The sequence below is a fragment of the Bos indicus x Bos taurus genome, chromosome 28 (genome assembly GCF_003369695.1).
Source record: "Bos indicus x Bos taurus breed Angus x Brahman F1 hybrid chromosome 28, Bos_hybrid_MaternalHap_v2.0, whole genome shotgun sequence".
Lineage (NCBI taxonomy): Eukaryota > Metazoa > Chordata > Mammalia > Artiodactyla > Bovidae > Bos > Bos indicus x Bos taurus.
In genome coordinates, this window is record NC_040103.1 from 33,342,041 (window position 1) to 33,368,695 (window position 26,655).

Here is a 26,655-nt window from a genome sequence, read left to right on the forward strand (position 1 = left end):
CCGACTCTTTGTGACCCCTTGGACTGTAGCCTACCAGGCTCCTCTATCCATGTGATTTTCCAGGCAAGAGTACTGAAGTGGGTTGCCATTTTCTTCTCCAGGGGATCTTCCCGACCCAGGGATCGAACCCAGGTTTCCCGCATTGTAGGCAGACACTTTACCATCTGAGCCACCAGGGAAGTCCTTTTGGTAATATTAAGTATATTCATATTACCATGAAGAACCTTTTCATCCTGCAAAGCTGAAATTCTATATCCATTAAACAACAATTCCCTCATCCCCCCACCCCCCAATAACCATCATTCTACTTTTGTCTTTAGGAATTTAGGCGCCTCAACATAAGTATAATCACACAGTATTTTGCCTTTCACGACTGGCTTATTTTACCCCGCATAATGTCCTTGAGGTGCATCCATGTTGTAGCACGCGTCAGAATTTCCTTCCTTTTTCAAGCTGAATAATATTTCATTGCATGTACATACCACATTTTGTTTATCCATTTATCCATCTTTGGACACCTGGGTTGCTTCCACCTATCATGAATAACGCTGATATGAACAGAAATACACAAATCTCTCCTTTTAGATATGTACCCAGTAGTAGAACTGCTAGGTCAGGTGGTAGTTCTATTTTCAGCTTTTCTGAGGAGCCACCATACACTTCCCATAACAGCTGTATCATCCTGCATTCCCAGTGCACCAGGGTTCCAATTTCTCCACATCCTCACCAACACGTGCTGTTTTCTGGGCTTCTGACATAGTAGCCATCATGACGGGTTTGAGGCATCCCTTTTTCTTTTAGTGCCTCTCTGTCCTGCCTACATCTTCTACAACGCATATATACATACTTTAAGATTAAGGACAAAAGTTTGAAACACAAACTGAAAAAGAAATCTTACGGGGAAGACAGTAGTACACGAACATTAAGAAATGGATTTCTTTAAGACAGGCAAATCACTGACTTCTCTGATGGGCTCAGCTCAAGACACCATTCCTGTATTCTTCAAGAATCTTACCACTTGGTCAGCTGTGGCTGCCACAATCTATGGGAGAAATGGTCGTAACTCATGAGCAGTTAAATCAATGCCGCTGAGCACTATGAGCAAAGTGCTCCCAGATGCACAAAGAAAATAAACAATATATTAAGCGGCGGCCAGCTAATGTTGGCCATGAAAATCCCCGGCACTTGGATAAACCCTTTCACCTTCCAGATCTTTCCTCCGAGCCTCAGGGCCCTTATCTCTGAGCTCTCCATTGTTAATCATTGTACATCTACTTTTTCCCCTTCCAGAGCCACAAAAAGTCTACTTTCCAAAGTCAAGTATAGAGAAAACAAGTTCATACAGCATCCTCTCCCAAAGAAAAGAATGCTGCTCCTGCATAAACAGATGCACAAAGAAGAAAAGCCCCCAGAAACCTTATGACCCTGGGCGTCTGGGTCACAGGGCCACACACACCTCACAGTAGCAGTTAATCAGAGGGAACTTCTCACTTGAAAAGCTAAACTCTTCCAAGAGGGAAAGCACGCTTTCCACTGGTCTTTATATCATTCTGCACACCTTGGGGGTGAGGTCACTTATCATGATTAAGACAAAGGTGAAGGGACTAAAAACAAAATCCATCCAATTATATATTTATCTAACCTCCAGTTTCCAGAACAGAAATTCTACTTTTCTTTGTGTGAGCATCTCCTGCTCCCCACTGCCCTCCTCCACCCTCCCCTCTTGCATGCTCTCTTTCTGCTCTGATTTGTTTCTGCTCAGCAAAATAGGGAGAATGACAGCAGTGGTATAGAGAAGCCCAGAGGAGAAGAGATAAGATGAGCAGTTGGAGAGGAATAATCTTCAATTCTAGAAGCAGCTGTATTTAAATGTTTCAAAAAGAGGCTCAAGATCGCTGTCTGTTCTCCATCCTTTGGGAGCAGCCAACACCTAGAAAGCAGAGTCCAACTTGTGCTTCTTAACAAAGGATCCACACTCCACATCTGGATTCTTGGCATCACCCCCAAATCACATCTGCTCTCAGCCAAGCTCAGCACTAAACTCTGAAAGAAGCTGAACTTTGGAAATGCCAGGCACGATCCAGTGACAAAGAGGTGACCTGATGGCTCAGGGACAGCCACGTCCTCACCCCCAGCGTCCAATAAGACCCACACAAGGACGTCCCTGGTGGTCTAGTGGTTAAAAATCTATCTTGCAATGCAAGGGACACCAGTTCAATCCCTAGTCCAAGAAGATCTCACATGCCACAGAGAACTAAGCCCATGCACCTCAACTACTGAGCCCACACTCTACAGCCCAGGAGATGCAACCACGGAGCCCACATGCTGCAACTACTCAAGCCTGTGTGCCTAGAGAAGCCACCACAATGAGAAGCCTACAACGAAGTGCAGCCCACTTGCTGCAGCTAGAGAAAACCCACATATAGCAACAAAGACCCACCACAGGCCAAAATAAATAAATAAGTAAATCTTTAAAAAAAAACTTTTTTTAGTGCAAACTGTGGGGAACAGGACATGGGGAAGCCTCACCACTTCTGGGGAAGAAGGACTAGACAGAGTCATGAGAAAAAAAAGAAGGTGGTTTGCATGGTAGCAACAAAAGTCAAGGGAATTCTACATCTCAAGATCATTGCTGACAACTAAACCTAAACCAGCCCTGGGCCTTTCTGGACTGGACTGAATCCAAAATCCATCACCTACCAAGACGTGTTCCATATGTCCCAGAAATACCCCAGAAGCAAAGAGCGGCTAGTGCAAGGAGAAAGACCTTTCCATTCAAAGGTGGGTTTGTGCCCCTCTATGGAAAGGTGACTTCAGAAGACCATGAACACCCCTGTCTCCTCTAGAGATGGGGCAGAGGGCTCCTAGCACTGGTGCTAAAGAGGAGGTAGGACCCCAGCCCCAAAGTACCTTTCTATACTTACAACGTCACAATCCCACACGCTTCTAAACTTGCAAGATCAAGCCCTCATTGCTGTCCACTAACCTGCAGACTTCAGTCCCTCTGCTCCTGGGCTTGGCAGGAACCACAGGGAAGAAGGGAAGTCAGGAAAAGGATGGAGAGCAGGAGAAAGGGGAGAAGGAAGAAACACAGAAGTTCCTGTTAACTACCTTTGAAAGGCCCAGAGTCAACCGGATCTGGTCCCCTGGAAAAGCCTAGCAGGGAGGCCAGTGAAGCAGCATAAAGAACACAAAGTAAATGAGATGTTTTAAATAATTTCTCTTTTGGCCATGTAAAGAAGCATTAGTCACCCAGGTAATGAGATCTTACACGGAGATGATTCCGAGGCTCAGCTTGACGATGTTAAGTAGACCCATTCTGGACCCGGAGTGCCAGTTACATTTTCAAACTGGCAATTAGACACAATCCCCCAAGGACAATCACCAAATAATGTCCCAAACAAAGCAAAGCCCATCTTCAGGATGCCACTGTTTTGAAGCTGTCCTTCCATCCCCTGGCTGACTCATACAGCTCAAGAACAAGGGCTCGTCATGAACTAATGCTTGTTACCCACTGGTCAGGGGAGACCAGGGTGGCATGAAAACTTAAATTCAGAAGTGACTCAAATATCATTTTGTCACTGAATCAAACCCATCTCTTTCACTCAGAGTTTCTCCATAGCTTCTAAGAAATTACCCTAAAGATCAGCAAACTCTATTTGTACCTATAACATTCCCACACAGCTCCCCTCACGGCCACTCAAAAACCACTGTGGAAAGGACCCACCCAAAATACATGTTTGCTTATATTTACACAACTCGTCCTGCCCTCAGGCAGGTTTGCAGGCAACTCAGAGACCAGACATATGTGTACCCATGAGAAGATAACTGAATTTTTCCCTCCCCTCCATCAAACAGACTTGATCTTATTTCTCTTCTAGCACCTAGCTTGGTTCCTGGAACACAGGATGCACTTACTATGGAACAAAAGCAAAAACAACAATAATAATAACCATAAGATTTATCTGAGGACTGGGACTTCCCTGGCGATCTACTGGTTGGGGTTCCATGCTCCCAGAGCAGGGGATACAAGTTCAATCCCTGGTCGGGGAACCAAGATCTCACATGCCGCGCAGTGCAGCCAAATTTTTTTTTAAATTATTTGAGGACCTACTGTGTGCCGTGCATCATGCTAAGGCCTTCATTTAAGCTGAAGATGCTCAAGATAAATGTCTATTCCAGGTTCTCCCCTTTGACAATGGAACAACACAAGAAGCACATCTCCAGGAAAAAGCCCCTGACAGTACGAGCCGTGAAAAACCCGACAGCAGGGTGAGAAAACAAGCTACTTCCAACTGCCCCTGCTGGAACTGTGGAGGAGTACCCCTGGAGGGCGGTACAGCTCAGGGCCACCCACCTCTCCACACTCAGTGCTCAGGTCTTAAGCCCAATCCTCTCACACTGCACCCTCTGTGAGAGGGTTTGGGAAGGCCCACCCGGGTCTCTATGGAAAATCAGGCTGCAGTTTTGCGGCCCGCCAACTTCAAACAGTCCGGAGGGCATGGCCAGCAGCTGGCCTCCTGGAGCTTCACCACAGAGCAGCCCCCGCTCCACCAAGAGCCTCTAATTTTGCAAGAGGGTGGTTTGGCTGAGTTGCCATCCTGGACTTCGGAAAGTCTCACCCCTTGCAGTGGGACCCACTGGCACGAGGGAGAGCCTGTGGGCGACACATGGACCACACCCCACACATCTGCAGGATGCTGCCCTGGCCACCATGACCCAAGCCCAAACCAAGGGCTCTGTGGGTTCCTTGGGCGCAGACATGCCAACAATCAGCTTTAGCCTCGAGGGTCCAGACTGAACTGCAGCAAGGAGAAGAGGCCTGAGCCGAGTTTTCTCGACCCGGTTGTCCTGGCACAGTGAACCTTCCTCTTCTCATCCCTTCCCATGCTGAGGAAATGGGAACTTCCATATTTTAAAATAGCCCTGTCTTCAGAGAGGGACTGCTTGGAGACTGAGGAAGGGACCGGATACTTGCTTCTCAAAGAGTGGTCTGCCCAGCACCTGTGTCTCATGAGAAATGCACAGTCTCAGGCCCCACCCTGGACCTTCTGAATCAGAATCTGCATCCCACTAGTTCCCCAGGTGATTCGTGTACATATTAAGGTGCGAGAAGCACCAGGAGCAAACAGACTGATGCTCCCTCTGGCCTTCGGAGGAGGAGATCTGACACCCCAACTGCACAGCCCTGGAGCCTTCTCCCCAGAGTGCACACCCTGCTTCTGATGCTGGGCCCCCCCCAAGCATCCTTCTCCGTGTGCCCAGGGTCAGCGTTCCACCTGATGCATTTCAGGGACTTCCCTGCTGACCCAGTGGCTAAGACTCTGCGCTCCCCATGCAAGACGCCCAGGATGCATCTCTGGTCAGGGAAGTAGATCCCACAAGGTGCGGCTAAGAGTTCGCCTGCCACAATGAACAGTGAAGATCCCATGTGCTGCAACTAAGACTTGAAACAGCGAAATAAATAATTTTTTTTTTAAGAAAAGAAGCATTTCATAAAAGAACACTCTGTTGATCTGCTCCCTGCTATGCACAGAAAGGCTCTGGGAGGTCAGAGGTCCTGCGGGAGGCCAACCTTGCCTGACCCCCAGACAGGGCTTGCAGAGAAAAGGGTTCCCCTCAGGGCTCCAGGAGCTGTGGCATCACGGCACCAACACGGCCCCTCTCGTGCGAACCACAGGGGCATCCCAGCAGGGGCACCACAGCTCTGACGTCCCAGGAAGATGGTGTTGGCTCCTGTGATTCACAGGCTAGCACAGCCACTGCCACTGTGAGCAGGGACACCCCGGCTGCCCACACTGGGAAGGAGGTCCTGGCATTGTAATCCAATGCCAACCTGACTGCTTCAGCACCAGGCTCCTCTTGCCCTGGCCAGAGAGAGACCCAAAGCAAGAACTCCCTGTAACAGCCACACAGAGGATGTCCCCATCCAGGAAAGAAGGCCTTAGTGATCCTTGCCCTGGGAGTCCTTTCTCCCCAAGGCCACACACTAGGGCAGCTCTTTAGGCCCCTGGGCACCCGGAAGCAGGGCCAGAACATGGTTCGCAGTCACTGGTGTCCTCCTAGGAAAAGCTATAAAGTGGGGTCCCCTAGAGTACCTATCCCAAGGGGCTGTGCTCTGCAACGATCCCTAGTGTACAGATGAGGAGACTGAGGTACAAAGTGGCAAAGTCCTTACCCAAGGTCACAGGCTGACTCTGGGATGCTACCCAGTGACCCTGACACCTAGGCTGAGCTGCTCAAAGCAAGTATGGCCAAGGATAGTTTACCCAATTCTTCTCCCATGGAACTTCTCCCAACCTGTGATGTGACTCTCCAAGGGCCCGCAGCTATGTCAGCTATGTCAGAAAGTAAGCTGTGTCTTGACTTTCAATTTTGTTTCACAAGGTAAATTCAAGGGCATGTGCTCCACAGAACACACTGGAGGAAATACCGCTTTGGGGACCACCAGGGTAGAGCTGGTCTGGGGAGAGGGCACCCTGGTGGGGAAACTGTCACAGCCTCAGGGGAACAGGTCTGTGAGCACTGGACTAGGGATAACAGGGGTGGAATTCATCCCTTCTCAAGGGACATTAGACAGCCATGCATGGCCACCAAACCTTTCACTTGCACTAGGTCTGCAGCTCCTGGAGCCGCACGATGACGAGGCTCATCCACTCTCTTCCCCACCATCAAAGCACTAGCCAACTGCCAAGCTCTTCTCCACATCCACATCCACGTCCAGGAGCCTTCCCAGGCTGCCCCTCCCCCACCTACCAGACTAGCAGCAGCCAAGAGTCATGAGTCCAAATCTCAGTCTCAGATCCAAGGACAATCAACTTCAGGGTTTAGAGGTCCCTTTTGGTTCAAACTTCTATTTGTTGTAGTTAGTGCCCTTCCAGGGTCAAAAGTTCAAGGACTTAAGGAGAAAATTTTAAACTCGCCGTCTTGTGAAGCCATGAGATCTCCTACTGACAGGCCTACTAAGTAACAGGCATTTCCTGGGTGGTATATACCCAGTACTGTCCCTCCTTATAAGAAACCTACAAAGGAAGCATCATCACGCTCTTCTTATAGGTGAAGACAAACAGCTTAACTGGGCTGCCAGCCACAGATGCCCAGGTAACAAGCGTGGGCTCCACGATTTGCACTCAGGTCTGTCTGACTGCAGTGTCTCTACAGAAGCGTGCATTTCCACAGGGAGAGCCAGGAACAAGGAGAAAAAGCTCTCAGGACAAGGAAGGTCACCTGCAGCTCCCCGGTGCCTGGGACCTGAGCGCTCCTCCAAGGCCACCTTAAGTGATGCCATCAAAGCGGAGCATCTGAAGGTCATCCAGTGCCGCCGATCTCCAGGATGAGATGAGGCACCAGGGCCAATCTGGAATCAAGAATTCTGAGGCTCCGAAGCTCCAGCCCTGATTGGACGTGCCAGGCCAGACCCTGGGTAATCACCAAGCCGTAAAGGGATCTGATGTTTATATTAGTCATGAGCCTGACAGAGAAAACGTGTTGTTTTCTCAGACACAGCCATGAAGACAATACCTCCATAATTCATTACGTGCAGACCAGACTTAATCGAACACAAACTTCTCCGAGGAGGATGGCTTGCACAGAGAAAAGGATGAGTCTATGCCTGGCCACGCGAGGCCCCTCCCAGCAAACCACACCACTGTAGGAAACTGGCCTCAGTTTCCCCAGGCATTTAAAGCAAAGCAGCCTGCGGGCTGGAGGAAGAGCAGAAGGTGGAAATAAAGACACACAAGCACTCTGAAGCTGGAGAATTACAAAATGTGTCCTGAGCTAGACACTTTACCCATAGATCGCCAACTCCTTCTACTATCCTCCACTGGGTCCCAGGGCAGGAAGGGGCAGTAGCACTCACAGAATTCAACCCCATATTTCACACAGCAGGAAAGAGACCAGAGAGACTAAAACCACGCCTTCAAGGTCACACCCTTATTGAGGCTGCCAGAGCAGCTCCTTGTTCACTACAGTCTGCGGCTGGCTTCAACCTGGAAACGTCACAGCCAAGTGAATGGAGGGCTCTGATGAAACCCATCAGAGAAAAAGACCATGAGGTGAAAAAATACAGCAAAGACTATAATACCGGAATGACTGTGCCCAAGTTCCAAACAGCGAGAAAACGGGATTCTTTTTTGTCTTTTGTTCCCTAAAGAAGCCCACGTGCCATTCTTTTCAGAACAGTGAAGTCATTCACAATTTGAGATTCAGAGGTCAGAGGGACTAAGGATGAGATGCCTCTTGATGTACACCCAGTTTCAGGCTCCTTTGATCGAAAAGGATGGTATAGTCCCAGAGGCCAAATGCTGTAATTCCAGAGCTCCAGCTGAAGCTTATTCCCCTAGAGTTTCAGATGTGAAAAAGACCCTAGCTCCAGGTCAGACCACCTTGGGGCTAAATCAGGATGAGAGTGAACATATCTGAGGGCTGGTAGAATAATAAGGAAAAGCAGCCTTGGTTTGCTTGGGAAACCCAGCACTAAAATAATTATTCCAAAGTGAAGCCAAATGCATTCTTCTGAACGGCATCTTGACAACTACTAAATACTTGGAAAGCAAAAAGAATGAAGGACAAAAAAAAAGGAAAAAACAGAGAGAGACTGCAGTAAAAATACAGACCTCAAGGGTAGAAAGAAAAGTTTATAAAAGGCCCAAGTAACTACTATTGGGCAAAATGAGATGGCTACACACACTTGTTTAATTGAGCAAATCAAGGGGCAGTGATCCTAGGCATGTTTTTAAAAAGGACTCTGAAGACACAAAAAGTAACCCTATCTCATTCCATACTGGCCTCACATCTTCCCAACCAACTGCAAGCATCTCTCGTTCCAGGCTGATTCTTTGTAGACACTTCCGGTTATGTCAACTTGGCATGTACTGGAGCTTCAAAATATAGCTTGATATAAGGGGGTTGTTCTTTTTAAATGATTGTTGCCAAAAAACGATTTTCTTGAGAAAACTTACAGAAGTTATGCTTGGTCATCATTTAGGAAAGAGACTCTACGTGAAATATCCAATCCGCATGTCACCACAGGCACTGCCATAGCACTGATGAACCTCCTACAGTAAAAAGACTTCAGAAGCTGCGTTTAAAACCCCAGGATCACAAAAACACTGAAACTTATTTTCACTCACTGAAAGAAAAGTTCTCAGTATGATCAAGCCTGTCCAGTTCCTGAAAGATAAGAGGTCATTTAAATTCACTAAAATCAGTCTAGAAAACATTTGAGATTTGTACGACTCTTTTCTCCCCGCCCCGCCCCCCAAGGGTAGTCACAGAATCTCCGTAAAGGAAAAACATTCCCAGACTGAAGACTGCTGGGGAGGCAGAGGAGAGGGAATGTGTGAATAAGAAGACTCTATGAATAAGCGTGGGTTTCCTAGGTGGCTCAGGGGTAAAGACTCTGCCTGCAATGCAGGAGATGCGGGTTCTATCCCTGGATCCGGAAGATCCCCTGGAGAAGGAAATGGCAACCCACTCCAGTATTCTTGCCTAGGAAATCCCATGGACAGAGGAGTCTGGTGGGCTACAGTCCACGGGGTCACCGGAAGAGAGTCCAACACAACTTACCAACTAAACAACAAGGACAACATGAACAGGCGCCCAGTCAGGAGGGCTGGGCAAGGGGCCAGGTCTAGGGGGGTCCCAGGGTTAGGATCCTGTGTAACCTGCTGGCTTCTCTGGAATGTGGGAGGTCTTCCACCCTGACAAGTAAGGAGAAACCGCTATGGCCAAGAAGGTATCTCCAGAGAAAACTGGCTGGCTAACATCTGGAGGTCTCAGAGAAGTAGGAGGAAGGATCGGATGATGGCTTTTATTTTTCTCCCTTATTTCCAACACATCAGTATTTTCCAAAACACAAATGTGCTGCCACAAAACACAGCTGAGCCCCAGTACCCGACAGGATGTATAATTAATGATCAGGAGAGAAAGCCAGAGCTTCCTTTCACCCTCGTGTGTCATACATAGCCCCTGTCTTACCTACTCCCTCTCAGAAGCAATTAAGGAGGCTGCTACAAGTTGCCGTGCCCTGTGGAAGTTTGAGGGGTCCTCGGACTAACTTTATTAGAAAAGACGTGAGATCTGCTTCTACCATGCACGGTTCGCTGTCCCTCTCTGATCCCCCCTCCCTCTGAACACGCTAGCACTGGTTAGACCCCTAGATTAAAAAGTGATCTAAACAGAAAGCAGCCCGGCCACTCTTTTTTTTTTCCAGTTCTTTCTTTTTTTATCCTGCAGTTTTCTATGAAAAGCTGTCCCCCGCACCTTCAGCCAGTGCGGGGGAGGGGGGGGGGCGGTGGAGAGAGGACATCTCTAGGGACACGACGCGACAGACCAGGCAGTCAGCCTAGCAACCGCGCATAAGGTGTAGTGAGCCCGGGTGCTGGTGGGCGTCTCTGCGCCAGGAATAGCCAACATCCAGCCACCTCAACAACGTCGGGGAGGAGGCTCGCGTGAGCACCGCGGCCTTGGCCGGCTCTCGGTGGTCCACCCCCAGCTCCAGCGCCACGCTGTCGGTGGCATTTTCGCGGACCTAAAGGCGGTGGCCTGGGGGCGAGAACACAGATGCCGAAGAACTTGGAGAGAGAGTCAGTTCCAGGATAATATCTAAGAGTCACAGAGGGAGGGGATGTCAGGCTTGCCACCTCGCTACATTCCTAAAGCGGCAGCCTCCGCGGATTGTCTCTCAAAGTGGGATGCTACTCCCCAACTTTCTCTCGCCCCTCCAGGTGCCCCACGCCCTCTGGTCATGTTCCTCCCTTGGGATTCCCTAGTTCCAAAAGATGTCCTCCCTGCCTATAGGATTTTCCTTTTCTGATTCCACGGACTCACCTCCCCAACAGGTTTCTAAAGTGCGAGTTGACGTGCTCCCCCTCGCCCACCACAAGGAGCCCAGCCCGGGCAGGTGAGCCGCGCGGAAAGCTCACCCGTGGCCCCCAGCTTGTTCGGTGCCCGCCCGGTCGGCTCTCCCTAACTCCGCACCACGGGCCCCCGAGCGGCGCGCGTACCCCGTCTGGCCCCAGCCGCTGCCGCAAACAACCCTATAATAAATTAAAAGGTCGGGATGGGGCGTCCGCGTCCCGGAGCGCATCCGCTGGGGGCAATTCCTCACCCTCGGTGCGCCGGCCGCTGCCCCAATTGGCGGGCGCCGGGAGAGCGGAGGGAAGGGAAGACGGCGAGGGGCAGGCAGGCAAGGATGGAGGGAGGCACGGCGCGCTGAGGAGCAAGGAGGTGGGCTGCAGGGGACGCCGAGAAGCGGCGGGGCTGGCGCAGGGAGGAGGCGCCCGGGGCGCGCGTTACCTTCGTTTTGCCCCCGCAGTGGCAGCAAACGGTCCACAGGTACTTGAGCGTCCTCCAGAGCAAGATGATGAAGAGGCCGCCGAAGAAAGTCACCATGGAGGAGGCCAGGAAAGCCCACCACATGCGTTGGCCCCGGCTGTCGCACGGCACCTCCATGGTCACCGGGATGATGAGCGCATCCATCTTGGGCTCGTGGACCGAGGACGACGAGGAAGAGGAGGAGGAGGAAGAAGAGGAGGAGGAGGACGCGTCTAGGCTGAGATGGTTCGCGTGGATATTGCTGCTCATTCTAAGACTGCTGCCTCCGCCGCCGCCGCCGCCGCCGCCGCCACCATTTGCCATAGCTAGCAACGGGCAGCCGGCGCAGGGGCTCGGGGGAGCTCCTCCCGCCGCCGGCACCACCCCGAACACCCATCAACAGCCATATTGCTGCTACTGCTGCCGCCGCGGAGCGCGAGAAGGGGGCGGGGAGGCGCCTGGGCTCGGGGCGCTGTGCGCGACCTGGCGGGGTGCGCGGAGATATATACAGCGGGCCGCCGCCGCCCGCCCTCCCTCCCCCCGGCCGCCCGCCCGTCCGGAGGGGAGGGGGACGGAGCGCGCGGGCAGATCCCCTCCCAGGCCCGCGCCCCGCTCGTCCCGGGCTGCGCCGGCCCCAAGCGCCGAGAGCGAGGGGGCGCCGCGGGCCGCCGGCGCCCGGGGTCTGCGCCGCCCCCGGGCCCGCCCCGGCTCTGCGCGCCGGCCCGGGTGCCCTCGGCTCCGCGCCGCGCCGCCCGCCGTGCGCCACGCGTGTGCGCCACGCGTGTGCGCCGCGCTCCGGCCCGGGACCCCTCCCCGCACGCCGCTCGGGCAGCTAGCCCGCCGCTCTGGGCTTATTAGGCGGCAACTCGTTAATAACGTCTCATCAGCCCCCTCCCGGGCACCCGCGCGCCAGCCCCTCCTCTCCCGGCTGCGCTCGGCTCTCGCTCTCCGCCCGGGTGTGCGTCGGGCCGCGGCAGGTTCACCGCGCCTGGCCCGCCGCCGATGCCGCTAGCCCATGCTCCCGGGATCCCCGAGCCGCGTCGCCACGCCACTGAGCCTCCTCGGCCTTCGTTCGATCTTCCTCCCCGCTTGCTCAGGCTCCTCCTCGTCCCCGTCCTCGCCTCCCGAGCCTCTTCTGCGCGCTCCCCGCAGCCGCCAGCAACAGCAGCTGCAGCAACTGGAGCCGGCGCGGGCTCAGGCCGCCCGAGGCGGGAGGGGAGGAGGCTCGCCACGCTGGCTTGCCTCAGCTCCGGGCTGGGCAGGGGGCCGGCAGACCCCTTGGCGGCGGCCTGGCACGCACCCCTGAGTCCCAGTGCGAAGGGTACAGAGCCCCAAACCCAGGCGCAGGACCCGACACCTCTCTCCAAGGTGCTGCGCCCCCAGCCGAGCGCCCTGGCGCGCCCGAGGAGGACCGTCGGGCGCCCGTGGCAGGCCAATTTCCCCAAAGCAGACCCCGGTGGGGAGGGGAGAAGTAACCAGCTGTTGATTGCACAGGCCGGACGCCCCAAGATTCTCGGGCTTCGGGAGTGAGGAGGACCCTTCTCCAGGATACACACCCTCGATCGACCCCTATCCATCCCTACAGGCTCTTCCCTGTCGCCCTCCTAGGTGCCCCAATCCCCCGTGCCGGGCCTGGCGGTGGTCTGTGCCCTTTGATAGCAGCAGATGGTAGTTTTTGTTTGTTTGTTTGTTTGTTGCCTTTTCCTTATTAAGCGACAGAGGCTGCCTAAGAAAGTAGCCAGAGATGGGCCTGGGAGACCTGGTCTCAGGGACAGTGCCAGCTCCTAGAGACAACAGAGTTCCCTAAAGTCACTCTGTGTTTATCCAGCCTCAGCCTCCATCGTGTGAGGAGCGCAGCTCAGGTTCAGTTCAAGGCCACCTCTCCCCACTTAGGATCTTCCCTTCTCCCCACTTAGAGATGAAGAAGGCATCCGGGTTTGTTCAACAGCCTCTGTGCCTTACCACCAGGGGAATTCTCCTCTGATGCTCCCTCTGGACACTGCCCTTCCTCCTGCTACTAGCTGGACCACAGGTTTTTCCAGCGCTAATTAAAAGTGAGATGATCACACTCTCCCCTCATTGCCCACAGTGGTTTCCCCAAAGTTTCCAGCTCATTAGTTTAAGCTTAATTGGAATTCTCAGGTTCCTTTCAGCCCTTCCTGTCGTGAAGGCCAAGTTAGCATCCTTCACAGTATAGGCCTGTGCTGTTTCAATCAGAGCTCAGCCCCTCCCCTTGCCCTTGGAGGCCCTAGGATGCAGGGCTGGGGCAAGAGAGGGCAAGCTGGGCAGCGAGGTTCAAGGGAGTGTTTGAAGCTTCCTTCCCTGCTCTATTCAGAACACACTTATTGGGCTTGGGACCCACATCCATTAGAAAAGTTCTCTGTGTTCAGAAACCACTCTGAACACATTCCTGTTGCACCAGTCCTGTGCATGCAGAGGCCCTGGGTCCTTTCCAGCACTGGGTTGAGGGCGTCAGCCCCAGAAATGCTGTGGGGATGTGCAGGAAGGTGGTCACAGCCCAGAGGGTCCTTGATTTATTGGGTTTGGAAAAACCCAAACGAACTTTTTGGCCAACCCAGTATTAGCCTTCTAAGTGGCTATACTTTGCTGCCTCTGGGTCTCAGCGTACCAGTAAAGTTAAGGACTTTCCTCAAATTTTAGATTTGAAATTTAAAAGCAAAACACATGAGGATGAAAAGAGCAGCAAAGGATAGAACTATCTCCCCAGTGGAATATGAAACCCCCAGGATGGATTCCCTTTCCTCACATAATTAAGCTTCTACAAACCAATGAATCCCCTCCAGGCCTTGCTGGACTTTCCCCATAGTCTGGGTTCCCCTCTGACACCATCCGGGGGGCGAGGAGCAAAAGGCCACCAGTTGCTGTGACTTCTGTCACCCCAACTGCAGAATCCTCACTGGGTTTCTCCTCCATCATCACCTTCATCATCTCATCATCCTTCCAGAGGGTGCTGGGAGGCCCCTGAGACATCATCTCCTCTGCTTCTTTCATCACTTGTCATCCCTGTGCTGATTAAAGCTTTTCGAAATTTCTGTATTAGGCAACGCAGAACCTAGACTAGGCAGGATCCTCAGAGATGCTCCCCATCAAAGTCAAGATCCTGTTCTTCCTACAATCTCCAGCCATCACCACCTGCTGACTGCTGCTGCTACTGCTGCTAAGTCGCTTCAGTTGTGTCCGACTCTGTGCAACCCCCGGGGCAGCCCACGAGGCTCCCCTGTCCCTGGGATTCTCCAGGCAAGAACACTGGAATGAGTTGCCATTTCCTTCTCCAATGCGTGAAAGTGAAAAGTGAAAGTGAAGCCGCTCAGTCATGTCCGACTCTTAGGGACCCCATGGACTGCAGCCTACCAGGCTCCTCCATCCATGGGATTTTCCAGGCAAAAGTACTGGAGTGGGGTTACATTGCCTTCTCCGACCACCTCCTGACTGGTGGGCACCAAATGAAAGAGTGCCTCCATCCACCAGCGTCCACCAGAAACAGCCCTCATCGGGCCGCAGCTCAGCTCTCGCACTACTGCCTTACCAGGCACAGATTTCAGAAAACCTGGCACCTGGCCCCACCAGTTTAGACCTCACACTTAAAGGGAACCTCAAGTACCCCTTCATTCATTGTGTTTTCTCATTTGTGAATTGGAATAGCAACAGGAACTGCCCTGCTTACCTCAAAGGACTGTGTGTAGGGATGAAAAAGACAACATACAGGTCTCTGTGTGTGTTTCACCCCTTGTAGCTGTGTCTGCAGGCTGGGAATTGAGGGCCAATGAACGAGAACGAAAATCCTTTACACAAGTAGAATTTCAACCTCTCCCATTCTGAAAGTAAAACTGTGACCCAAAAACAAACAGCCAAACTCAGATCAGAGCTTCTGAACCCTAAGCCAGTCCCTGTGTGTGTGTGTGTGTGTGTGTGTGTGTGTGTGTGTGTGTGTTGTGGGGGGAATGTGGACAAAATTGTCGCTCCGTGACCCACACTTCTGTGCTGCATCCCACGGCCCATCAGCTGGGTTGAGAACTGAGGCGCAATGCCTCTGCCCTCTGCCGCAGCCATTACACAGCAGCCCGTGTGGCCCCCGACAACTGGGCATGAACAGGTTCCATGGCATGGCAAGACCACTCTGGGGGTGATGGGCCCTCTGAACCCTGACATGCACACCCGCTCCCCGCCTTCCTGCTCCCTGGGACAGCCTCAGGAATGCGAGGGCTACAGAGTAGCACCTACAAATTGCCCCAGTGCATTCCACCTCTTGTAGGTATTTCTGCAGGCTTGGAATTGAGGGCCACTGCACAAGAAGGAAAAGTCTTTGCAAAAGTAGAAATTCCAACCTCCTCCGTTCTGAAAACAATACAAGCCACCTATTCATTTCTCATCACATTTATAAACTTCTCAGTGAGGAGGGCAGCCTCTTCATGTGTGAGCATGTGTCCATGGAAGCTTTCAAAGCAAGTCGGGGCTTCACATTTCTAAATTATTCGAATCTGAACAATCCCAACTGATTTAAAATAAATAAATAAAAGTGAATAAACAAACTAAAAAGACAGAGAAACTAAAGTAATAGCCAAAGAGAACAAAGAAGCTTATTTACTTAATTGTAGACCCAACATCATAATGAATGTACGTTGGATTTCATTTTTTTCAGGCCCAGAACCACTTCCCATACTCTCCACGTAAATCTGAGTGATTCTGCTCCAGAGAAGTCAGATGGGTTCTGTAAGGGATTTAGCGCCCTCTGGTGGCTCTCTCTGGCAGCACATGACATTATTTTGTTTCAGTTCGAAAAGGGGGCTTATTAAAACAGAAATTTAAGATATGAAAATTCCAAAGAGAAAACTCCAGCTGTAAAAATATACAACCACAATAATATTAATTATCCATCTGTCAGTCCTAGCAGCATATACACTGCTGTGATAAAGGTGCTAACAGAGCTTACACTGTTACCATGATTTCTAAGCTGTAACTACTACTGGGAAAGTGTTAGTCATGTCCAACTCTTTGTGACCCCATGAACTGTAGCCCACCAGGCTTCTCTGTCCATGGAATTCTCCAGGCAAGAGTACTTCAATGGGTAGCTATTTCCTTCTCCAGGGGATCTTCCTGACCCAGGGATTGAACCCAGGTCTCCTGCATTGAAGGCAGATTCTTTACTGTCTTAGCCACCAACCAGGTAACCCATCACTCCTTAAATTACCATTGTGTTAAAATACTATTTAACTTACCTTCCTGCAGTTCAATTCAGTTCAGTTCAGTCGCTCAGTCGTGTCCGACTCTTTGCGACCCCATGAATCACAGCACGCCAGGCCTCCCTGTCCATCACCAACTCCCAGAGTTCATCCAAACTTATGTCCATCGAGTCAGTGATGCCATCCAGCCATCTCATCCTCTATCGTCCCCTTCTCCTCCTGCCCCCAATTCCTCCCAGCATCAGAGTCTTTTCCAATGAGTCAACTCTTCGCATGAGGTGGCCAGAGTATTGGAGTTTCAGCTTCAGCATCAGTCCTTCCAATGAACACACAGGACTGATCTCCTTTAGGATGGAATGGCAGGATCTCCTTGCAGTCCAAGGGACTCTCAAGAGTCTTCTCCAACACCACAGTTCAAAAGCATCAATTCTTCGGCACTCAGCTTTCTTCACAGTCCAACTCTCACATCCATACATGACCACAGGAAAAACCATACCTTAGTCTTTATAATCTCTTTATAGCATCAGAACAGACAGTGGCTATGCTCCCATTTTACAGGCAAGGAAACTGAGGCTTAAATCTCTTGAGTCATCACAAGAAAGAATGTACTTCTGGAGGAATTTATCTCTTTGTGATTTATAACAAAGGAATAGGACCACGGCAGCACCATACTTAAGGGCCTTTGAATACCAACAGGGAGCACTGGTCCCCAGGATGCAGAGAGGGACTCAGACAGCAAGCTTTGAAGGGTGTGTTTACTATAAATGTTTTTTTCTACTTTACTATAAGTATCTTTTTCTACTTATAAGAATAACTCAGAGTCCTAAAGTTTCATAAAATAATATAAAATTCACTTAGAATGATCAATAGGTAACCATTAATATTTTTACATATTTCTTTCAAACATTTTCTTGGGTGTGTATTTTTGCAAAATTAGGGTTAGATCGAGCATCTAATTTTTACTCTATTTTCCATTAACATTACATTGTAAGCATTCTCCTCTGTGTCATTAAATATCATAGAAAATACTTTGTTTTTTCATGAAGTGTTCTGTATTATGCATTGCTGCTGCAAATCTGCCCTCTGAAGTTTTCAGTTCTTAATGACAGCAGAGATTTGGGGTACAGGGTGGAGTTAGACTGATATGTGACTGATGAGGTGCAAGTGTGAGTCTGAGGGCCATGGAACACAGAATTTTCCCAATGTGTCTTAATTACAAGAAAACATTTTTTAAAAAAGAATTGAATAATATTCTATTTGATGGCCTACTGCTGACATTTAGGTTATTCCAAAACTTCATCTTTTTAAATAAATCCTAAAGCTTTGTCAGTGATTCATACAAGTCAAAAAGATGCCCTGAAGATTTCTATGGGCATTCTTATATCATAGACCCAGTGCCTGTCTTCCAGATGGGTGCAAGTCCAAGCCAACCTACCTGTGAGCTACTTCCCGGCCTTGCCCCACATTAGGGGCTTTATATCAGCCAGTTCCAAGTGAAAAATCTGGGGGCTAGGACAAAGAATGCATGGAAAATTCTGCCCTCTTCTAACACATCAAAGCCAATGGCTCTGACGAACATAGTGTCTGTGGTCCCTCCATACCTTCCTCAATCATTGGCCCCAGCGCCAACCGAAGAATGCAGCCTTCGTTCCCTAAACTGCATCCATGACTGGGGCAAGGGAGGCCAAGCTCACGGGCCCTGCCCTGCTTAGAACCCGTCTTGCACTTTCATCGCATTCGACTTTTAGAAATCCCTACCTCCCTTTCATCTCTGCGAGCAGCGTCACCCCACCAGAACACCAGTACTGTGGACCTTGTCTCTGGGACATAGGCAGGGCAAACATTCATCCACCCATTTGCACAGTGGGAAAAAGAAGACACCAAAGGAAAGAGGTCGTCCTCAGGACTCCTCACTTGTCCTTCTGACTCTCAGACTGATAGACTTTCTCATCGTCTTCATAGAAGGTCCCTGATTAGATCTTTGTGAAAGCTCTGGTTCAGGCTCTGTTTCAAGATCAAGTCTAAAACTCAACTCCTTATCGCTTGTGCTCCAAGGCCCTCTACAGACTACATTATAAAAGGGGTGGAGGAACTTCCCTGACAGTCCAGTGGTTAGTACTCTGCACTTCCAGTGGAGGGGGCACAGGTTCAATCCCCGGTCAGAGAACTAAGATCCCGCATGCTGCAAGGTATGGCCAAAAGAAAAAGAAAAAAATACAGATATATAAAAATAAAAGGGGTGGACTGTGCAGAAAAATCAAGGGATTTAATCCCGCCTCTGCCTTAGAAACTCTTGCCACTTTGGCAAAAAAAAAAAAAACAACGTGGAGACCATCCTTCCCACTTATAAACCCTCTTGAGAAATAAGGAGAAATGAGTCAAAAGTCAGACATCTCTGTGGCTTTCATTGACTTCTAATTTTGACTTACACTGTTGGTGTCTGCTTTTAGCATAACATTATCCAAAGCAGGATCCCTTTGTTTCACAGTGACAACTGGCGCCCTTGAAGTCACATCCCTTCTTCAACTTTAGTATCTATCCCACACTTGCCAAACTTCCTGCTTCCCAAAGGTGAGATAATAATTTAATGGCCTAACAAATTATAAACCATGGTATTTTAATGAGAGGTAAGGCTATCTGTGTGAAACCAAGAAATTCTGCTTTTGCAACATTTTTGCAAAAACAAACAAAATAAGACAAAACTCCAATCTAGCAATATCCTGGGAGTTAAAGAAAATAAGCTGTTAAGGAACTGAAAGCTGAGTTCAGGAGGAAAATTCATTACACCTCTTTATGGAAGGAGCTTGCCAGGTTTCAGCAGAAGGCTGTTAGATGTTCAGCATATGTGAAACACTGTCCTAGGAATAGTGTTAGAGGACAAGAAGGCAAGATAGGTCCTCACCACTGGTCGGGACCTGAGTCCTTGAGTCTGCCACCAGGGGGGATTTTGCACAGTTGTCCCACTAATCCAGAGAGAGCACTGTGCCGATGGCTACCAGTCCAAACACAGAGAGGAGCGACCTCTGGCTTTTCCAGGTGCTGAAGCTGTTTGGGGGCATCCACTGAGTGCCCTCCTCCCCCCAAGATCTTCCTCCCTGGGGACTTCTGACATGGGCTTTTATGATCACAAACTTTGGATACTTCAGATACTTCTAGAAAGATATCTTACACTATGCAGGTCTGACAGACCAGACTGTTAGAAGCAGATAATCCCAGGCACATGGCTAAATCTTTGCATTCAGAAAGCCCCAGGGAGCCCCAGGATGCTGTGTTAAATATATCTCCTGCAAGGTGCTATGCTGGATGGGAGGTTTAAAGAAACATCCCTTGGCTTCTATATAAATTTCATTTTGTTCTTCCCTTCTTGTAACACAATAGAAATCTGTGAGTTGAACAAAGTTAACACACAAGCTGCCCTAATCATCTTGGGAACTTCCTGGGTGATGGATAGTCATGGACTTGCAGCTTTTGTTTTCACTTGCTCTTGACTCTTCTCTGAAGATCTGTCTTGTTGACACTATACTGAGACACATTGGTGGCTATGCATAAGTGGCTTTTACTTCATAAGGTAATACATACTCTGTTTCAGTTCAGTTCAGTCGCTCAGTCATGTCCGACTCTTTGCGACCCCATGAATCACAGCACACCAGGCCTCCCTGTCCATCACCAACTCCCAGAGTTCACTCAAACTCATATCCATCGAGTCAGTGATGCCATCCAGCCATCTCATCCTCTGTTGTCCCCTTCTCCTCCTGCCCCCAATCCCTCCCAGCATCAGAGTCTTTTCCAATGAGTCAACTCTTTGCATGAGGTGGCCAGAGTATTGGAGTTTCTGCTTTAGCATCAGTCTTTTCAATGAACACCCAGGACTGATCTCCTTTAGAATGGACCAGTTGGATCTCCTTGCAGTTGAAGGGACTGTCAAGAGTCTTCTCCAATACCACAGTTCAAAAGCATCAATTCTTCAGCATTAAGCTTTCTTCACAGTCCAAATCTCACATCCATACATGACCACTGGAAAAACCATAGCCTTGACTAGATGGACCTTTGTTGGCAAAGTAATATCTCTGCTTTTTAATATGCTATCTAGGTTGGTCGTAACTTTCCTCCCAAAGAGTAAGTGTCTTTTAATTTCATGGCTGCATCACCATCTGCAGTGATTTTGGAGGCCAAAAAAATAAAGTCTGACACTGTTTCCCCTGTTTCCCCATCTATTTGCCATGAAGTGATGGGACCAGATGCCATGATCTTCGTTTTCTGAATGTTGAGCCTTAGGCCAACTTTTTCACTCTCCTCTTTCACTCTCATCAGGAAGCTTTTTAGTTCCTCTTCACTTTCTGCCATAAGGGTGATGGTGTAAAACATACTCTGTTTAACAAAGTACAGTGGCTCCGATGGGAATTCCAACCCCTTTCTCACCAGTGTAGACATTCAATGGTTTCATAATCTGGGGGCCCATTGGAAAGACTTCCCATTAAACTCAATGGGAGAGACCATTTGAGTCAGAACTAATCTGAAGACTGAACAGGATTTATCCCTGCACGGCCCGCAGGGCTTGCTACAAGGACACAGGTATCATCAGCACAACTTGGGAGCCGAGATGGCAGGCAGAGAAATGGCGTGTGGCAGCACGTGCCCTTCCTTTGAGGGCAGTAACAGTCATGATTACCCACTGGGAAATCCCCTGGACAGAGGAGCCTGGTGAGCTTATAGTTCATGGGGTCGCCAAAGAGTCAGACACAATTTAGCAACAAAACAACAACAAATACACCAAAGAGGTCAGGGACCACAGGAAGCACTTGACACGCTGCTAGGTTTATGCAAACGTTTCCCCCAACTCTTACATCACCTACACAGCTTACACCAGAGCATCGCACTGCCTTTACTACTACTTAATATTTGTCTCCAAGAGATTGCATTTACTTACTCAAATTTATATCAAGAGGATATTCTATGACCTTCGTGGAAAACCAGCATTACTATGGGCAGAAGACAAATTAAATAAGAAATAAAAAATTTTTAAATAAGATAAAATACGAACATGGAGATAAAGAATAAATAGAAGGAAAGTGTAAAAACAGACATAATAAATAAAAACGATGGTATCAAATCAGAACTTGATATTCTCAACAGCCAGCCCTTACCCTGAGGCCTGGACTTCCTTTGATTAAAGGAGAAATTGGTGAGTGATAGAGATGTGTTACAGTCATGCTGACTGTCTCTGTGGCAACTGGGTTTGAGAAAGGATTGAGCAGGGCCTGACTTTGTCACTGAGTGCCAGGATGAAGATGAGCTAAAGTCAGCCTAGGTACTGCCTGGGGCCATATGGCTTATCCTTTGAGAAACCCTGGCCTTTCCCTCTTGTTTTAATTCCAACAGGATCCCATAAGTAAGTGTTACTTTACTACACAGATGGGGAAACTGAGGCTCAAAAGGTCACGTATCCACCTCATCCAGAGTCACACACTGCTGGTATTTGTTCCAAGGCCTTCCTGGGATCAGTGGACAACAGCAGCCTCAAGGTCACTCAGCCCTCAGCCCTCTCCTGGGACCATCCTAACGCCAGAGCTGGAAGGATTCTAGAGACCATTTTCTCTGACTTTTTATTTTGAAATGGAGGACTGTGAGTCTTGGAGATATTATGTAACCTGCCTGGATCTTCATTCACTGGCATCTGAGCTGAAGTTGGAGTCCAAGTCTCCCCCTTTCTTATCTGTGCCTTTCCTGACCTCTCAAATGCCACCTGGGCAGCAGATGGGCCTGCTGGGGGCCTGGGGCTGGCGAACTTCCCTAGCCATCATCCCCTCTGCTCCCAGCAGGTCTCAGCAATCCCTTCTGGCTGACCTTTCTTTAAAATGCTGATCTGGGTCTCTGAGCCCCATGGGGCTCTTTGTCGCATTGGGAGCCCACGGCTAGGGGGGTCCCCACAGTGGGTGAGCACAAAGGACCTCAGAAGTCCCCGGGGGCTGACGGTAGGCAACCCAGGAGTTTGTCCCCACAGCATCGGGGCCTCTGGGCACCCTACAGGGGCCAGGCATCCCAGGTACCCCAGGAAACACTCTCCAGTGAGGAACTTTAAACTCAGCAGGTGTACCTGGCTGCCCAGCTTTTCGGCCTCTCCCTGGAGCCAGGATGCTTTTCATGAACTGTAAGTTCAAGGAGCTTTGAATAGCCTCTGTGGGATGAGCCCTGAGGCTGCAGGCAAGCCAGGACCTTCTCAGGCATGGTGGGGTGAGGGAGGAGGTGGAATGGGGTGTCATGCTGTGCCTTTGGAGAGAGAGAGCATTGGGAGGTAGAAGGAGCGATAGAAAAGTTCACAGAAAGCAAAGTGCGCGTCCCGCGGGGAGGGATCGGGAGAGCAGAGAAGGAGAGGGAAGAAATGACAGGAAAAGTTAAGGAGGGAGAGACAGCAACAGAGAGAGAGAGAGAAAGGCAGGAAGAGGGAGGCAAAGGGAGGACAATGAGGAGACCAGAGACCCGAGGAAGACAGACACGCCACTGCCGGGTCAGTGGCCTCTGCTGGGTGCTCCCCTCACAGGCAGCCTGCAGCCGTAGAATAAGGGGGCTCCCAGACTTCTGCAGTAAGAAGTTATTCCCTTTACAAAGGAAAGGCACAAAATCTTGGTGGTGAAATCCTGGCAGTGAACATTCCCACCACTCCCCACCCTCCCAATGCCTGTCACTCTGGGTTTTCTCCTTTCCCAGGAGAATAAATACTTGAGGTGCTGGGTCTACCTGCAAAGCACAGGCCAGAGGAAACCCCACAGCTTGGACATTCCAACCCTACCAAGTCTCAGGTTCTGCAGTGGTTGAAGGTGAGCCTGGGCTGTGTGTGCAGGAGGTGGGGACAAGGGAGGAATCCCTCCCTGATGTGGTCTCTTCTCATCACCGAGATGGGGATGATAATAATGGGACTCAGCATGATTGATACCTAAAAACTGTCACCCTGCCTAGGGAGTGTTCAGGCAGCAACTCCTTCCTCATCATTGTATCAGCCGGCAGGATGACATGCTTCTCGAAAATCTCCCCCAGCCCAGCCTCCTCACCAGAGAAAGTGCCCAGGGTGCTGGTCCCTCCCGGTGATGACTTTAAAGCCCAGGGAGGAGAAGGGAAGGAGAGCACCTCACCCTAACACAGCTATTCCACCACTCCAAGGCTCAGCTCCTCAACTCTACAAAGGAAAAAAACATGAGTTGCTTACTAGGCAAGTATTTACTAAGCACCCACCACATGCCATGTGGCTTTCCCTGGTGGCTCAGATGCTAAAGAATCTGCCTGCAACGCAGGATACCTGAGTTCAGTCCCTGGGTTGGGAAGATTCCCTGGAGAAGGGCATGGCAACCCATGTTCGGTTCTGGTGCAGGATACAGCTGGGTCACATTTCAGCTCCGCTCCTCTCTCTGGCTGTGGGGTATGGGTTACATTTCTCAGCTTCTTCAATGGCAGTGTCCTCATCTGTATATTAGGGAGAATAGAAGTGCGCCCTCAATGAGATGTTATGAGGATCAAAGGAAAGAATCCAGACAAAGCTGTTAGCACAGTCCCTGGCACACGGTAAGTCTTGGCCTTCTGCTGTCCTCTGTCATCATTAATAAAAGTGGAAAGGTGGCGATATCATTCCTCTTCCCACCTTCTCCGAGTCTCTAGCCTCCACACCATGAGCTGCCTCCCCCAAGCCCTCTGGTCCCTTGCCACATTATCCTCATGTTTGCTCCCCTCTCTCAACCCGGAGATGATGGTGGTCTTGTTCACTCCTCTTTGACGCTGCTTGATATTGTCTCTCCTCCTGTGACTGAAGGACTCTTCCATCCTCTTTCCCCCCTTTCCAGAACATCTGCCTGTGTCTCTTCTTCTGAGAGACAAGAGCTGCATTCTCTTGTCCCAAGAATGTATGTCTCAACCATAGTAAAAAAAAAATCTCAGACTCATAAGCAAAAGTGCTTAGAGGGAAAGAGGTAGAGAAATAAATCCCCTTCCAATAAAAGGTGGAGGGTAATGAGATTTATTTATCTTTTTGTAGGTTGTCCGTACCATCAATAAAGATGGTTGAGCATCTAATACACATACTATGGTTGTTATTGTTGTTTAGTCAGTAAGTCGTGTCCAACTCTTTGCAACCCTGGAAATCCCATGGACTGTATCGGGAGTGGGTTGCCTTTTCTTTCTCTAGGGGATCTTTCTGACTCAGGGACTGAACCCAAGTCTCTTGAATTGGCAGGCAGATTCTGTACTGCTGAGCCACCAGGGAAGCCCAATATACACATTAAAGTATATTAACTGACAAGAATAAAAAACTTGGAAGAGAAGATACATATCCTCAACTCAAGATGGGGAAAGCTTTCTGAAGATAAAGCTTCACTTTCCGAAGATAAAGCTTCACTCACAATCCAAAATTTCAAAGCCCATGGAAAACCACTGCATCAGGAGCAAATGTCAATAGATAAAAGGAAAGCAAAATCAGCTAGGGCTGCCAAGAACTTCTGGTAAATGAATAATATCAGAGAGAATATAAAATTAGTAACTTTAAATTATTTAAATGTATAAAAGAAAGAAATAGAAAAATGGGGGAAGGGGAATGCAGTGGAACAAAAGCCAAGCGAATCTGGAAAAGAACCAAAAAAAACTTCTGAAGAAAGATTTAATAGACACTAAAATTTTTAAACTCACTGAGTAGGATAAATAGCAATTAGACTCAGTGGGACTGTAAGAGCTAGGCAAATAAAAGTAGATCTGAGAAGAACAGCCAGTTTACAAAAGAAAAAGATAGAAATAAGTGCATTGGCATGGCAGACAGAGCAAATAAAAGGTGAATTTCTCTCATGGATATCTAATGAGAATTCCAGAAAATGATCATGGAGAATGATGAGAGAGAAGACGCAAAGAGATAATGACTGAGGATTAATGGAAAACAAGACTTCATAAATCAGGTAGCCCATGTTCTAGGCAGGATAAATAAAAAACCCAGCTAGAGATGCTCTGTAGCGAAGCCATAATTCACCAGTGTCACAGAGTAAAATATGAAAAGCAACAAGCAAGAAAAGAGAACTTACCTACAGAGGAATGACAATCAGTGGACCTCTCAACAGCAAAACTGAGCCCAGGATCAGCAGAACAATGGAAGGGCTTCAGGGGGCTGCGTGAAAATGACTGTCAACCTAGAACTCAATGCACATCTACATGGCAGCTCAACTGTGAGGCTGAAATAAAAGGGTTTTAGACAAATGAAAACTGAAAGCATCTGTCACCAACAGTGTCTCCCCGGAAGAATTTCTGAAGGATGGGCAAGAAATGGAATGCAGAAGGGAGGAATGAGGAAGAAACACTGACAACAATATTAATGACCGATTTGGGACGGACCAAACAGGCTGGAACCAAAACACCAGATTCAGTAGCATGCTGGGCAGCGTGTGCATCAGCGTTAGGCACAGCACAATTCTTAAACTGTCTGTAAGAGGGTTAGAGATTATGTCAGGTGAGTATGTTAAAATTTTAGGAGCTGAAAGAATAAAAATGGAATGGATTGCTCCCAAATCAAAGAGGTGTGAAAGTCAAAAACAGAAAAGGGAACAGTGGCGGGTGCGGGGGGGCGGGGAGCAGCATGAAGTAGGACAAACAGAAATAATAAAAGAAAATGAAAAAAAAAAAAGAAAATGATAGAATGTGTTCAAACAGAGCCTCTTGATGAGGGTGAAGAGAAGTCTGAAAAAGCTGCCTTGAAACTCAACATTAAAGAACTAAGATCATGGCATCTGGTCCCATCACTTCATGGCAAATAGAAGGGGAAAAAGTGGAGGCACTGACAGGTTTTATTTTCTTGGGCTCCAAAATCACTGCAGATAGCGGCTGCAGCCATGAAATTAAAAGACACTTGCTCCTTGGAAGAAAAGCTATGACCAACCTAGACAGCATATTAAAAAGCAGAGACATTACTTTGCTGACAAAGGTCTGAATAATCAGTTACAATTTTTCCAGAAGTCATATACGAATGTGAGAGTTGGACCATAAGGAAGGCTGAGTACTGAAAAATTGATTCTTTCAAATTGTGGTGCTGGAGAAGACCCTTGAGAGTCTCTGGGACTGCAAGGAGATCAAACCAGTCAATCCTAAAGGAAATCAACCCTGAATATTCATTGGA

At 49.2% G+C, this 26,655-nt stretch overlaps 1 protein-coding gene across 1 annotated transcript in view; it reads right to left on the reverse strand.

Annotated features, from left to right (window-relative positions):
• Positions 1–11,643, reverse strand: part of KCNMA1 (potassium calcium-activated channel subfamily M alpha 1) — a 771,888-nt gene extending 760,245 nt beyond the window's left edge. Inside the window, 1 exon segment of the mRNA XM_027530425.1 lies at positions 11,302–11,643. Within this exon segment, the coding sequence (XP_027386226.1) occupies positions 11,302–11,643 (342 nt within the window).
• Positions 11,644–26,655: the final 15,012 nt, after the last annotated feature.